Source organism: Pan paniscus, chromosome 16 (genome assembly GCF_029289425.2).
Source record: "Pan paniscus chromosome 16, NHGRI_mPanPan1-v2.0_pri, whole genome shotgun sequence".
Lineage (NCBI taxonomy): Eukaryota > Metazoa > Chordata > Mammalia > Primates > Hominidae > Pan > Pan paniscus.
Window position 1 is genome coordinate 37,490,728 of NC_073265.2, and position 12,728 is coordinate 37,503,455.

A 12,728-nucleotide genomic window follows, 5' to 3' on the forward strand; every position below is an offset into this window, starting at 1 on the left:
GCACCCTTTGGGCTGTGGTTTAAAGCTGTTCAAAATTTCACACCAAAGAACCTTCCCCTTTCTAGTCACTCCTCACCTCTTCTTTGCTTTCATTGTCCACTACAGTTTCTTCTGCCTTTCTACCAGAATAGAGAGTTGTCATTATCTACCTTCAGAAAGTTCTCCACCTTGAGAACTTTTACCGGATATATAAACACATTTCCACTCATTGAGGGCCTGACAAGATATTAAGCCTCCTTTGGAAAAACTTGCTGCCAATAAGACAAAATATAGATGGCAGACCAATCTTAATCTAACGAATACTAGGCTACAGAAAGTAGCAGAGTATTTTTGTTGCTTTGTGTGTTTTGTTAACACAGAAATGTGTGACTCCATGCCATGTTATGGCCACTTTTGAAAAATAAGGTGAAATAATAGAGGCAGCCAGGGAAAACAGTAAAAAAGAGAACGGGAAAGAAGGGGAGAGACAGGAAAATATAGAACAGCATATAGAGGAAGACACATGGATACACAAACCCAGAAAATGTCTGCCTCACACACACACACACACACACACACACACACACACACACACACACACAGACGGGAAGCCAGACTCAGAGAAAAATAAGACTATTTTCAATGATGTTCTTGAAGTGCTATGTCCATCTTGTGGCCATTTAGGAAATTGCTCCCAAACACTTAAAAGTTCTGCTGTGTTTTGGCAACTCCTAATTTAAAACATACCCCATTCATTAACAAAAGGTGCCCTTCATATCAGAGCTTTTCCCTCCTGTCCATACTGTCTTCCAGTTGCCTCCATTTCAGGGAACTAAGAGAACACAGAAAACTCCCACGCATGTGCGCACTGTGAGAAATATTTTCATTGCAAAATGCATGACACATTAACACATTGGGTTTAAGAAGCCTTTGCTCGCCATTAAGTTTAAAAAGCCATTTCTCCATCTTTTTTCATCAATTATTATTTCTGAAAGGGCAAGCACTGTCCTCTTAGGGTGATGGAAGCTACCAGGAAGTCAAGCAGATTGACCCTTGATGACTACTCCACCTTCTCCAAGGGAGCAAAAAGCCCATTGTTTTCTCTTTTTCTTTCTCTGACAACCAAGAAGTTTCTCCTCCCCACCTGGTAGATCCCACTCTTTCCATTCCTCCTGCCTCTTTTCAGCTCCTGATGGCATAGATACTAGATGCTCAAGGTTTGGAAGTTTGGGAAGACAGCCGGGAGCACGGAGTATGGAGGGTCCTGAATGGCATATTTTTCAGATGCTTAACATTTCCTAAACTTTACAGCATTCTATTTGGTGTAAGTACCATCTTCATAGACCAGGGACCCAAGACCATAGGAAAATAATCACAGATTCTGGAACTTGGCCTAAAAGTTCTGATTCTTTATGTCAGGAAAAAGGCATGTTACCTGCATTCTTCTAATATTCAGTGCCATGATCATAGTAGAGTGGAAGTTTTCCTTCTGCATATTTTGTTTTCAGGATGGAGACCTGCGTATGGAATTTACAACATGTGGGTATCTCTTTTTGGAGCTGTTTTGTGCTGTGCAGTCATGTTTGTCATCAACTGGTGGGCAGCTGTCATCACCTATGTCATTGAATTCTTCCTTTACGTCTATGTGACTTATAAGAAGCCAGGTAAGATAATGACTGTCTGGAATAGGGTTTCCAAATCTCTCTCTAACTACTCATTTATTAAGCATTTATTGAGCAGTTTTTATGTGCTTAGGTGAGGCATATGTAAGGTGGATATTAATAATATCGTGCAATATAATAGTAACAATAGTTGGGGCCGGGTGCGGTGGCTCACGCCTGTAATCCCAGCACTTTAGGAGGCTGAGGTAGGCGGATCACAAGGTCAGGAGTTCAAAACCAGCCTGGCCAACATGGTGAAACCCCATGTCTACTAAAAATACAAAAATTAGCCGGGTGTGGTGGCGGGCCCCTGTAATCTCAGCTACTCAGGAGGCTGAGGCAGGAGAATCACTTGAAACCGGAAGGCGGAGGTTGCAGTGAGCCGAGATCACACCACTGCACTCCAATCTGGGCAACAAGAGCGAAACTCTGTCTCAAAAAATAAGAATAAGAATAAGAATAACAATAGTTAACCTTGTTGAGCACCTATTATATACCATGCACTCATTCAATCATCACAATACTATTAGTCCCATTTTACAGATGAAGAAACTGGGGTTCAAAGAGTTGACTACTTGCCAAAGTAATAATCAAGATGTGATGGAGCTGACCATATAACCAGAATGTGTATGATACCAAACCAACCTGACAAGCTTTCCATTACATCACTTTCTGTTTCTGATGTCCTGATAAATTAGATATAGTCCCTGTCCTCAAGGAGTTCACAGAGTCACACTTAAGGAATTAATTATGATACAATATAGTAACCACTATGAGAGTAATATGAGCAAATTGCTGAGAAAAGGGGAGGGAAGGATTAACTTTGGAATTATCCAGGAAAACTTTTTGGTTCCTAACTTATGTTCACAGAGTCAAACACTCAGTGGACATTTAACAAATATTTTTTAAATGAATAAATAAATGCGGGGTTTTTTTAATTAAAAAAAAGCAAGCAACTGGGGTTTGGTTAATCAGAGTCAGGGAATGGTATTTTGGGCAGAAGGTGAAGCATGAATGACATTAAGGACACATGCAAGTGCGGGGCAGCATATTTGGGAAGGCTCAAGGCCTTCAACACACAGAAAGTTCCTGAGTGATGGGGAGAAGGATCACAGGGAGAGCCTGGAAGAGTTGGTGGGGGCCAGATAAATAAGAAACGTAAAGGTCATGCCAAAGAATCTGATGTTGTGAGCAATAGGAAGATGCCACAGGCTAATCAACTGGATAAACAATTGGATCTGAACTTTGGGTGTTGACTTTAGTACCATGTATATTAAATTTAAGAGGAGCTGCAGTCAGTGCAGTGCAGGGTAACCCAGAGCCACCCTCACATTCTCCTTTCCCTTACTCTGCCAGTAAAGCAGAGCTTGTAGTAACTACCTTGGAGGGGTCTGTTTAGCTTTTATTACTTTACATATTGTTAATATCACGTATAACTTACATATGGCAAAATTCAGCCCTTTTAAATGTGCTGTCTATATGTTTTGACAAACTCATACAGTGCTATAACCATCATCAAGATACAGGATATTTCCATCATCCTCACAAGTTCCATTATACCCCTGTGTAGTCAATCTCCACCCTACAACTTAGCCTCAGGCAGCTGCTTTTCTGATGTCTGATCCTGTAGCTTTGCCTTTTCCAAAATACCACATAAATAGAAACATACATGATATAGCCTTTGAGAAGACTTCCTTTCACTTAGCAGAATGCTTTTAGATTTATCCATGCTGTTGCATATGTAAGTGGTTTATTCTTTGGTATCACTGAGTAGTATTCTATTGTATGAATACATCACATATATTTTTAAATTCTATTCACCAGTTGATGGTCATCTGAGTTGTTTTCAGTTTAGGTCCACAGCACTTTATGTGGACTTATGTTTTCATTTTCCCTTGGGTAAATATCTAGTAGTGGGATTTATGATTAATAGTAAGTGTATATATAACTTTATACAAAACTGCCAAACTGTTTTCTGTGGTAGCAGTATGATTTTCCATTCCTACAAGCCATGAATGAGAGTCCTAGATGCTCCACGTGTTTGTCAGCATGTATTATTGCCAGATGATTTTTTAAAAGCCATTCTAATAGATGTGTAGTGCCACCTCATTGTGGTTTAATTTGCATTTTCCCAATGATTAACGATGTTGAACATCTTATTTGCCATCCATATATCTTTTTTAGTCAAGTGTCTGTTTAAATCTTTCGCTCATTTTTTAGTTGTTTTATTATTATTCAGTAATGAGAGTTCTTTATCTATTCTGGATGCAAATCCTTTAGTAGTATGTGTTTTGCAAATATTTTCTCTGGATCTGTGGTTTCTCTATTTTCCTTACAGTTTGTTTTGAAGAGTAAAAATTCTAAGTTTTTGTAAAGTCTAATTTATCTTTTTTTTTTAATGGCTTACCATGTTGCATCTGATCTAAGGTATCTTTTCCTTATCCAGAGTCACAAACTTCTAGAAGTTTTAATGCTTTGGAAAGTAAATTTAGGTCTATTATCCATTTTGAGTTAATTTTTGTATATGATGTGAGGTATTGTTCAAGGTTCACTTTTTACATACAAACGTCCAATTGACAAGTAGAGTTTTTATCCCTATAAAAATAAACAGCCTAAGGTATGCTTAATGCCTGATGCACAATCAACACTTAATCAATATCGATCTTCTTTATCTCCAGATAATCATTGTTCACCCATTTCCCTGGCTTTCTAGAACAAGGCTAAGGAGAATAGGTTCTGTTTGTCATCTGGGGTGTATCTGTACATTCTTGCCAGGGACTTCCTCTCTTAAACCTTGGAAGATCCATTTAATACTTAAATTCGTAAAAAAAAAAAAAAAAAAAAAAAAAAAAGACCGGGCACAGTGGCTCATGCCTGTAATCCCAGCATTTTGGGAGGGCGAGGCGGGTGGATCACGAGGTCAGGAGATGGAGACCATCCTGGCTAACACGGTGAAACTCCGTCTCTACTTAAAAAAATACAAAAAATTAGCCGGGCGTGGTGGCGGGCGCCTGTAGTCCCAGCTACTCGGGAGGCTGAGGCAGAAGAATGGCGTGAGCCCGGGAGGCGGAGCTTGCAGTGAGCCCAGATCGCGCCACTGCACTCCAGCCTGGGCGACAGAGCCAGACTCCGTCTCAAACAAAAATAAAAAGCGGAGTGGGGGGAAGGGGAGGGATGGTAGAGCTGACCTCCCTTATGATGAAGATTAGGGATTAGGTTCTCAAAGATCCATCTAAAATGTTTGCTAAAGAATCTTGACCCTCTTCATAGAATTCCCGTGCTATTCAGTTTTACTATTCAAAGTATAAAGATTACTGCACACTATCTGTGTATACAGAAATGCTGCTTCTCCTTCCAGTTTAAGAATTTGGGCCAGGCGCGGTGGCTCACGCCTGTAATCCCAGCACTTTGAGAGACCGAGATGGGTGGATCACAAAGTCAAGAGTTTGAGACCAGTCTGGCCAATATGGTGAAACCCCGTCTCTACTAAAAATACAAAAATTATCCAGACATGGTGGTGGGTGCCTGTACTCACAGCTACTCAGGAGGCTGAGGCAGGAAAATCTCTTGAACCCGGGAGGTGGAGGTTGCAGTCAGCCAAGATCGTGCCACTGCACTCCAGCCTGGTGACAGAGTGAAACTCCATCTCAAAAAAAATAAAAAAAAAGAATTTGTGAAGACGCTTTGAATTTATTCAGGGACTGACCAGTTTCCCAAGTCTATCTGCCTGCAATGTGGTTATCGCACAGCCTCTCCCACCAAGCAAGATTTCTAGGACTGCAGTTGCACAGTCTGATCCTTTGCTGGAATGAAGCCTTCGCTTCTGAAGATTCACGTAGTATTCATAGAAGGATACAAAGTGCTTTTTAGGAAATCCCACACTATATTTTCTCTAATTTGGGCACTCATCTTTGCTGGCATAGCCAAGGAAAATCATAGAAGGGAATGACTTGTAAAAATTATTCATGGTGCACAGAGGAAAGGTCAGTGCTTTTTATGCCAATTTCCTCCTTTATCCACAGATGTGAACTGGGGCTCCTCCACACAGGCTCTTTCCTATGTGAGTGCTTTAGACAATGCTCTGGAATTAACCACAGTGGAAGACCACGTAAAAAACTTCAGGTAAAGCTGGTGTCTCAGGCATCCTGGTGTTGTTCCACCCTAGAAGTGGCTCTCCTTTATAAGAGACAAGGGCATTCAAGTAGTTATAAGCTTTAGGGGTACATTCTAAAAATAAGCAGTCATACAAAACTGCCACATTTTCATGACAGCACCTCCTGTAAGTGATGCTTCTTTCCTTCCACACTCAGCTATGCCCATCCCAAACTACAGCCCCTCATAGTGCCAGGTGTCACCTTCCATGCGTGGAGATAGCAAGGTGGACTAAGTAACGTGACTTCAGAGAGATGATCCTAAATCCCCACACACATTACTCTGCTATTGTTTCCATTCTGCTTAAGGCTTTAGGGCTTACTGAATTCTCTTAAAAGTAACGCTTTTAGCTTTTCATTAGTTGTATCTTATTTTGAATAAAACCTCAAGTGCAAGCTTGTATGAAGAATGAAAGAAAGTAACATAAAAATCTTGCTTGGAGAGGAACAGATTGCCTTGGGATTTGTGGTAAGTGGCTAGAGGAAAAAGGACAGGGGGACTGTATTAGTCCATTTTCATACTGCTATGAAGAAATACCCAAGACTGGGTAATTTATAATTTTAAAAAAAGAGGCTTAATGGACTCACCATTCCACATGGCTGGGGAGGCCTCACAATCATGGCAGAAGGCAAAGGAGGAGCAAAGGCATGTCTTACATGGCGGCAGGTAAGGGAGTGTGTGCAGGGGAACTGCCCTTTATAAAACCATCAGTTCTTGGGAGACTTATTCACTGTAATGAGAACAGCACAGGAAAAACCCACCCCCATGATTCAATTACCTCCCACTCGGTCCCTCCCACAACACATGGGGATTATGGGAACTATAATTCAAGATGAGATTTAGGTGGGGACACAGCCCAAACCATATCATTCCATCCCTGGCCCCCCCCCCAGATTTCTTGTCCTCACATTTCAAAACTAATCATGCCTTCCCAACAGTCCCCCGAAGTCTTAACTCATTTCAGCATTAACTCAAAAGTCCACAGTCCAAAGTCTCATCTGAGACAAGGCATGTCCCTTCTGCCTATGAGTCTGTAAAATCAAAAGCAAGTTAGTTACTTCCTAGATACAATGGGGATACAGGCATTTGGTAAATACACCTGTTCCAAATGGGAGAAATTGGCCAAAACAAAGGGGCTACATGCCCCATGCAAGTCCGAAATCCAGTGGGGCGGTAAAATCTTAAAGCTCCAAAATGATCTCCTTTGACTCCATGTCTCATATCCAGGTCATGTTGATGCAAGGTGGGTTCCCATGGTGTTGAACAGCTCTGCCCCTGTGGCTTTGCAGGGTACAGCCTCCCTCCTGGCTGCTTTCACTGGCTGGTGTTGAGTGTCTGCCGCTTTTCCAGGTGCACAGTGCAAACTGTCGGTGAATCTACCATTCTGGGGTCTAGAGCACTCTGGTCCTCTTCTTACAGATCTACTAGGCAGTGCCCCAGTGGGGAGTCTGTCTGGGGCCTCCGACCCCACATTTCCCTTCTGCACTACCCTAGCAGAGGTTCTCCATGAGTGCTCTGCCCCTGCAGCACACCTCTGCCTGGATATCCAGGCATTTCCATACATCCTCTGACATCTAGGAGGAGGTTCTCAAACCTCAATTCTAGTCTTCTATGCACCCACAGGACCAACACCACATGAAAGCTGCCAAGGTTTGGGACTTTCACCTTCTGAAGCCACCATCCAAGCTATACCTTGGCCCCTTTTAGCCATGGCTGGAGCAGCTAGGACAAAGGGCACCAAGTCCCTAGGCTGCACACAGCAGGGGGGCCCTGGACCATGCCCAGGAAACGATATTTCCCTCCTGGGCCTCCAGGCCTGTGATAAGAGAGGCTGCTGTGAAGTTCTCTGACATGCCCCGGAAATATTTTCCCCATTGTCTTGGTGATTAGCATTTGCCTCCTTGTTACCTATGCAAATTTCTGCAGCCAGCTTAAATTTCTCCCCAGAACATGGTTTTTTCCTTTCTACTGCAAATTTTTCCAACTTTTTTGCTCTGTTTCTTCTTGAACACTTTGCTGCTTAGAAATTTCTTCTGCCAGATACCTAAATCATCTCTCTCAAGTTCAAAGTTTCACAGATTTCTAGGGCAGAGGCAAAATGCTGCCAGTCTCTTTGCACAGCAAGAGTGACCTTTACTCCAGTTCCCAAGGAGTTCTTCATCTCCATCTGAGACCACCTCAGCCTGAACTTTATTGTCCATATCACTATCGGCATTTTGGTCAAAGCCATTCAATAAGTCTCTATGAAATTCCAAACTTTTACACATCTTCCTTTCTTCTGAGCCCTCCAAGTCTCTAGGAAGTTCCAAACTTTCCCACATTTTTCTGTCTTCTGAGCCCTCCAAACTGTTCCAGCCTCTGCCTGTTATATCCAGTTCCAAAGTCACTTCCACATTTTTGGGTATCTTTACAGCAGCACCCCACTCTACCAGTACGAATTTTAGTCCATTTTCATGATGCTATGAAGAAATACCCAAGACTGGGTAATTTTTCAAGAAAAAGAGATTTAATAGACTCACAGTTCCACATGGCTGAGGAGGCCTCACAATCATGGCGGAGGGTGAAGGAGGAACAAAGTCATGTCTTACATGGTGACAGGCAAGAGAGTGTATGCAGGGGAACTGCTCTTTATAAAACCATCAGGTCTCTTCAGACTTATTCACTACCATGAGAACAGCATGGGAACATCTGTCCCCATGATTCAATTACCTCCCACTGGGTCCCTCTCACAATATGTGGGGATTATGGAAGCTACAATTCAAGATGAGATTTGGGTGGGAACACAGCCAAACCATATCAGGGACCATAAGACCACTTTTTCCTTACTTCACACTTTTGCGAGGACTAACTGAACTGAGAACACAAACATGTCAAGACAGACAGGCAGGATGATTCAAGAATACTGGTGCGAAACCCAAAAAATAGATAGGGGAGAGGTTGCCCCATTTTTCCAAGCCTCTGTACCTGTCATCCCATTGGAATGGTTCTAAGGTTACAGGCTTCTTGCAGGGGCCCATTTTCACATCTTTTTTTTACTTCCAGGCCCCAGTGCATTGTCTTAACAGGGGGACCCATGACAAGACCTGCTCTCCTGGACATAACTCACGCCTTTACCAAGAACAGTGGCCTTTGCATCTGCTGTGAAGTCTTTGTGGTAAGAGCCACTTCACCCCAGGGAAGTCCTTTTTCCTCCCTGCTTATCTTGGATTATTTTGGGTGAGGAGAAAAGGTACATGCGGTGACAGGAAAATAGCAAAAAAACAGTTTATAGGAGAGCCCTCTACCTTGATTCATAGAGCAAGGACAAGCAAGAGCCCGTGATCCTGAATTTAAACAGGTAGATGTAATGTGTTTCAGATTTCATAAGAGACCAACTATAAGTGACAAATATTTCCAAATGATGGCCTTTGAGTCAAGAAAAAGATAGCTGGCTCAGAAATAAAATGAAGGCATTTGGGGTGATAACTGTCTACAGAAATATAAAAAGATGGAATGAGCCAGATAGAGCACTATTATAGAGATTAACTGATGAGGAAAGAACCAGACATAATGGCCTTAAATGACAGCACATAGAATTTACATTAAATATTTGGATAAGTTTGATGACATCGCAGATACTCAAAAAACTAAACCAAGTTTTTCATGCCTTAGATAAACATTCAGAGCTAAATGAATTATTTTTGCCCAGGAAATACATGGTAGACTAATAATAACTTATTGGTGAGTTTCCTAAGAGGTATTCAAAACTGGTGCTAGTAATTTAATCATAACTGTTGACCAATTTCTCAAGTGTGGAGAAAGCATTAAAATAATAATAAAATAATAAGCCAAAGGGTGCAGTGGCTCATGCCTGTAATCCCAGCGCTTTGGGAGGCCAAGGTGGGTGGATCACCTGAGGTCAGGAGTTCAAGACCATGACGATCATGGCGAAACCCTCTCTCTACTAAAAATACAAAAATTAGCCGGGCATGGTGATGCATGCCTGTAATCCCAGCTACTCAGGAGGCTGAGGCAGGAGAATCGCTTGAACCTGGGAGGTGGAGGTTATGGTGAGTCAAGATCACACCACTGCATTCCAGCCTGGGCTACAGAGCAAGACTCCATAATAATAATAATAATAAAGTCTAAGTCCTCCGCACTAGCCCACCTCTACTTGTTTTCCCTCTCTCTCTCTCTATCACACACACACACACACACACCACTCAAAATTCTCAGCTATCAATGCATTTTTATAGTACTTAAGTACTTACGTATTCTTCAAACCATTTTTCTTCAAAGCATTTTTCTACAGTTTTTCTTATTGGAGCCACACAATAGCCTAGTGAAGCAGGAAAGAAAAGTAGCCCTGTTCCCATTTTAGCGATTGGGAAAGTGAGATTCAGGAAAATTAAATTATTGCACTGGATCACATGACAAGAAAGTGGCAAAGCCAAGATATCAGTGCAGGCCACACAAGTGTGCTAAGTGTCACGCCTTGAGGAGAAAGCCTTAGCACACTTGCATCCTTGGGAGTACTATTGAAATCCAGCACCACTACTTAAATCTCCAATACTTGCCAAGGAATAGGGCTGTCAGGAAGTCAGGTGACTTTAGAGCCAGTCAACTCTGCCATGATGCTGGGGGCTAATTTACCACATGTCATCATGATCAGCACTTAAGCATTTCTTTACACTTGGCAATATTCTAAATGCTTTATGAAGCAGTTGTTCATATTCTCTTTCCTCTCAGTGCTTATATGACAGTAATTCAAACAATATAACTTAATGCAATTATCTGGTAGGAGATGGAGAGACTCCTACTGAGTACTTGTGAGATTGACAGGTTAAGTAATGACCAACTGTGACTCCAGAGAATTGTTTAAAATCTTATCGAGCACCCCTCTCTCATATTATCAACTCTGGTGCCCTGGATTGGTGGATTTCATTTTGGCCAATATAATATAGGAGCCAGTTTTGATGAAATAAGCAGTTTGGGGTGTTTTTCTTCTCCAGCAATTTAGAGAAAACTAAGTTTATCAGGCAATAAAATATCTTTAGGACTGAAGAAATAAACTGGGAGTATAAACAGTCATCTATTGGCAAAGGAGAAAGGGTCTCCTCAGAAACAAAAGAGATTGCTTTTAATTAACCATTTGCTGCTTTAACTATAATACAGGAGGATAGTGCTGGAATATCATTTCATTTGAAGTAGGCACCTCAGTCTGTGCCACCAATGGCCCTGTTTGTTTGACACATATGTTGGGCTGCATTATACATTACTATACTGGTATCTCCATGTAGGGCCCAAGAGTCCTGCTCCAAGGTGCCAAGGTTCTCTTGGGGACAGAAAATAGTTACTGCATCAGTTAATGACTTTCCAGTTAGTTACTTTGTATGAGCTCCTGGGGCTGCAGATGTTGACAGCATTTTTAGACTCTAGGCTCAGTCGTCAATCATCTTTGCAAAGAAACAGATGGAAGGGGATATAGGGGGAGTAAGTATGCCATTAGAAATTTTTTTCCAAAAGCACAATGGTTGATGGTTAGGCCAACCTTGTGGAAAATGTTAAATAGTGATGATAATAAGAGAAAGACAATTTAGTTTTTAAGTCTAGAAAGATGGTGCTCGTGGGCTTTTGAGAATAACAGTCAAGTTTCAAATCATTATTTTGCCACCTGTTAGCCGTGAGTCCCTTAGGCACATAATTTCATCTCTCTGTGCCTTAATTTTCTCAGTTGTAAAATGAAAATAATGAAAATAGCACCTACGTTATAGAGTTGCTATTTGAATTATAGAAGATAAGCTTTCTAATGCTGAGTCTGGTGTCCCTCAAAGAGTAAATGCTCAATTAGCTTTCATTGTTATTGTCAATATCATTATTTTTGGTATGCTATAGTTGCCATTTTTATTCCAGAAATATATTACCTTCAATAAAAACCTAAAGCATGCCTTCTTAGAAAAACCGGGTTCCAGACACTGGATTTTGAACTTTTTAAGTGTGCAGCAGTTTGATCATGATGTAACAGTGAGATATGTGCTTCCACCCACTAATCACAAGACAGCAGGCTCTGGGCTCCATCCTTCTGGTGGCCTGCAGCTATTGAAGTACTTGCTTTAAGTGCTGTTACATTACCAGAAAGGAGCAAGACGTAGAACTCATTGGCATTTTGATGTGGGTGGGTAGAGGGAAAACGTGTGGCCACAGCTGTCATTTCCTGCAACTGCAGCATGGTAAATCATTATTTGATTTGAAATTAATTTCAAATAATCATTATTTGAAATTAAGAGAGCTGTACTCTTTGCTGGGCCCCAAGCACCCGCTGTGGCCTTCCAACTATCCAGCTAACTCTTAACACTCTCCGCAGGCCTCTTCCTCTCTCTTGCTTTTTTACTATTCAGCTTAAAGATTTCAAGTGAGCAACTCTTCATCAAGGTAAATTTGGGGACCCATTCTAAACAATCCAGCTTGGTAATTTAAAAAATACTGTCTATTCTTCTCTTTTGAACTAACAAAATAAATAAATGACATATTTCTATCCCAATAGGCTTTATATTAAATATGTGCGTCATTTGTTCTTTTGTACCTATCATTCTTATCACCATAGGAAGACAGAGGGAGGAAAACTCCACCTTGTAGTATCCCCCTCATATTTCTAAGCATAGCCAAGTTCAACAGGTTCAGCAAAAGGTAAGTTATTAGTTAAAAGTTGCAAGTTGCATCCTCCACCAGTTTTACCCTATGTATCCTGACACATATAAGCACTGCCTTTGTCAATGAGTTTCCTCACTTATGTCATTCATAGTAGAGGCAGAGATATCCAAACCAATCATCCCAGATAACTTAATTTGAATTTATGTACCTGTAATTCTCTGGGCACACTATGTTCAGTTCTAGAAGTCTTATGAGATCAGTTGACACTTACCTTTCCCAGGTGCAAAGGCATCATACTGCAGCAGT

General features: G+C 41.4%; 1 protein-coding gene across 3 annotated transcripts in view; it reads left to right on the top strand.

Moving 5' to 3' along the window:
• Positions 1-12,728, top strand: part of SLC12A1 (solute carrier family 12 member 1) — a 97,647-nt gene that overhangs the window by 43,757 nt on the left and 41,162 nt on the right. For all 3 annotated transcript variants that reach the window (XM_008956839.5, XM_003831481.5, XM_034938723.4), the window contains 3 exons: positions 1,488-1,643; positions 5,663-5,762; positions 8,835-8,946. In XM_008956839.5, coding sequence (XP_008955087.4) covers positions 1,488-1,643; positions 5,663-5,762; positions 8,835-8,946 — 368 coding nt within the window. The remainder of the gene's footprint in view (positions 1-1,487; positions 1,644-5,662; positions 5,763-8,834; positions 8,947-12,728) is intronic.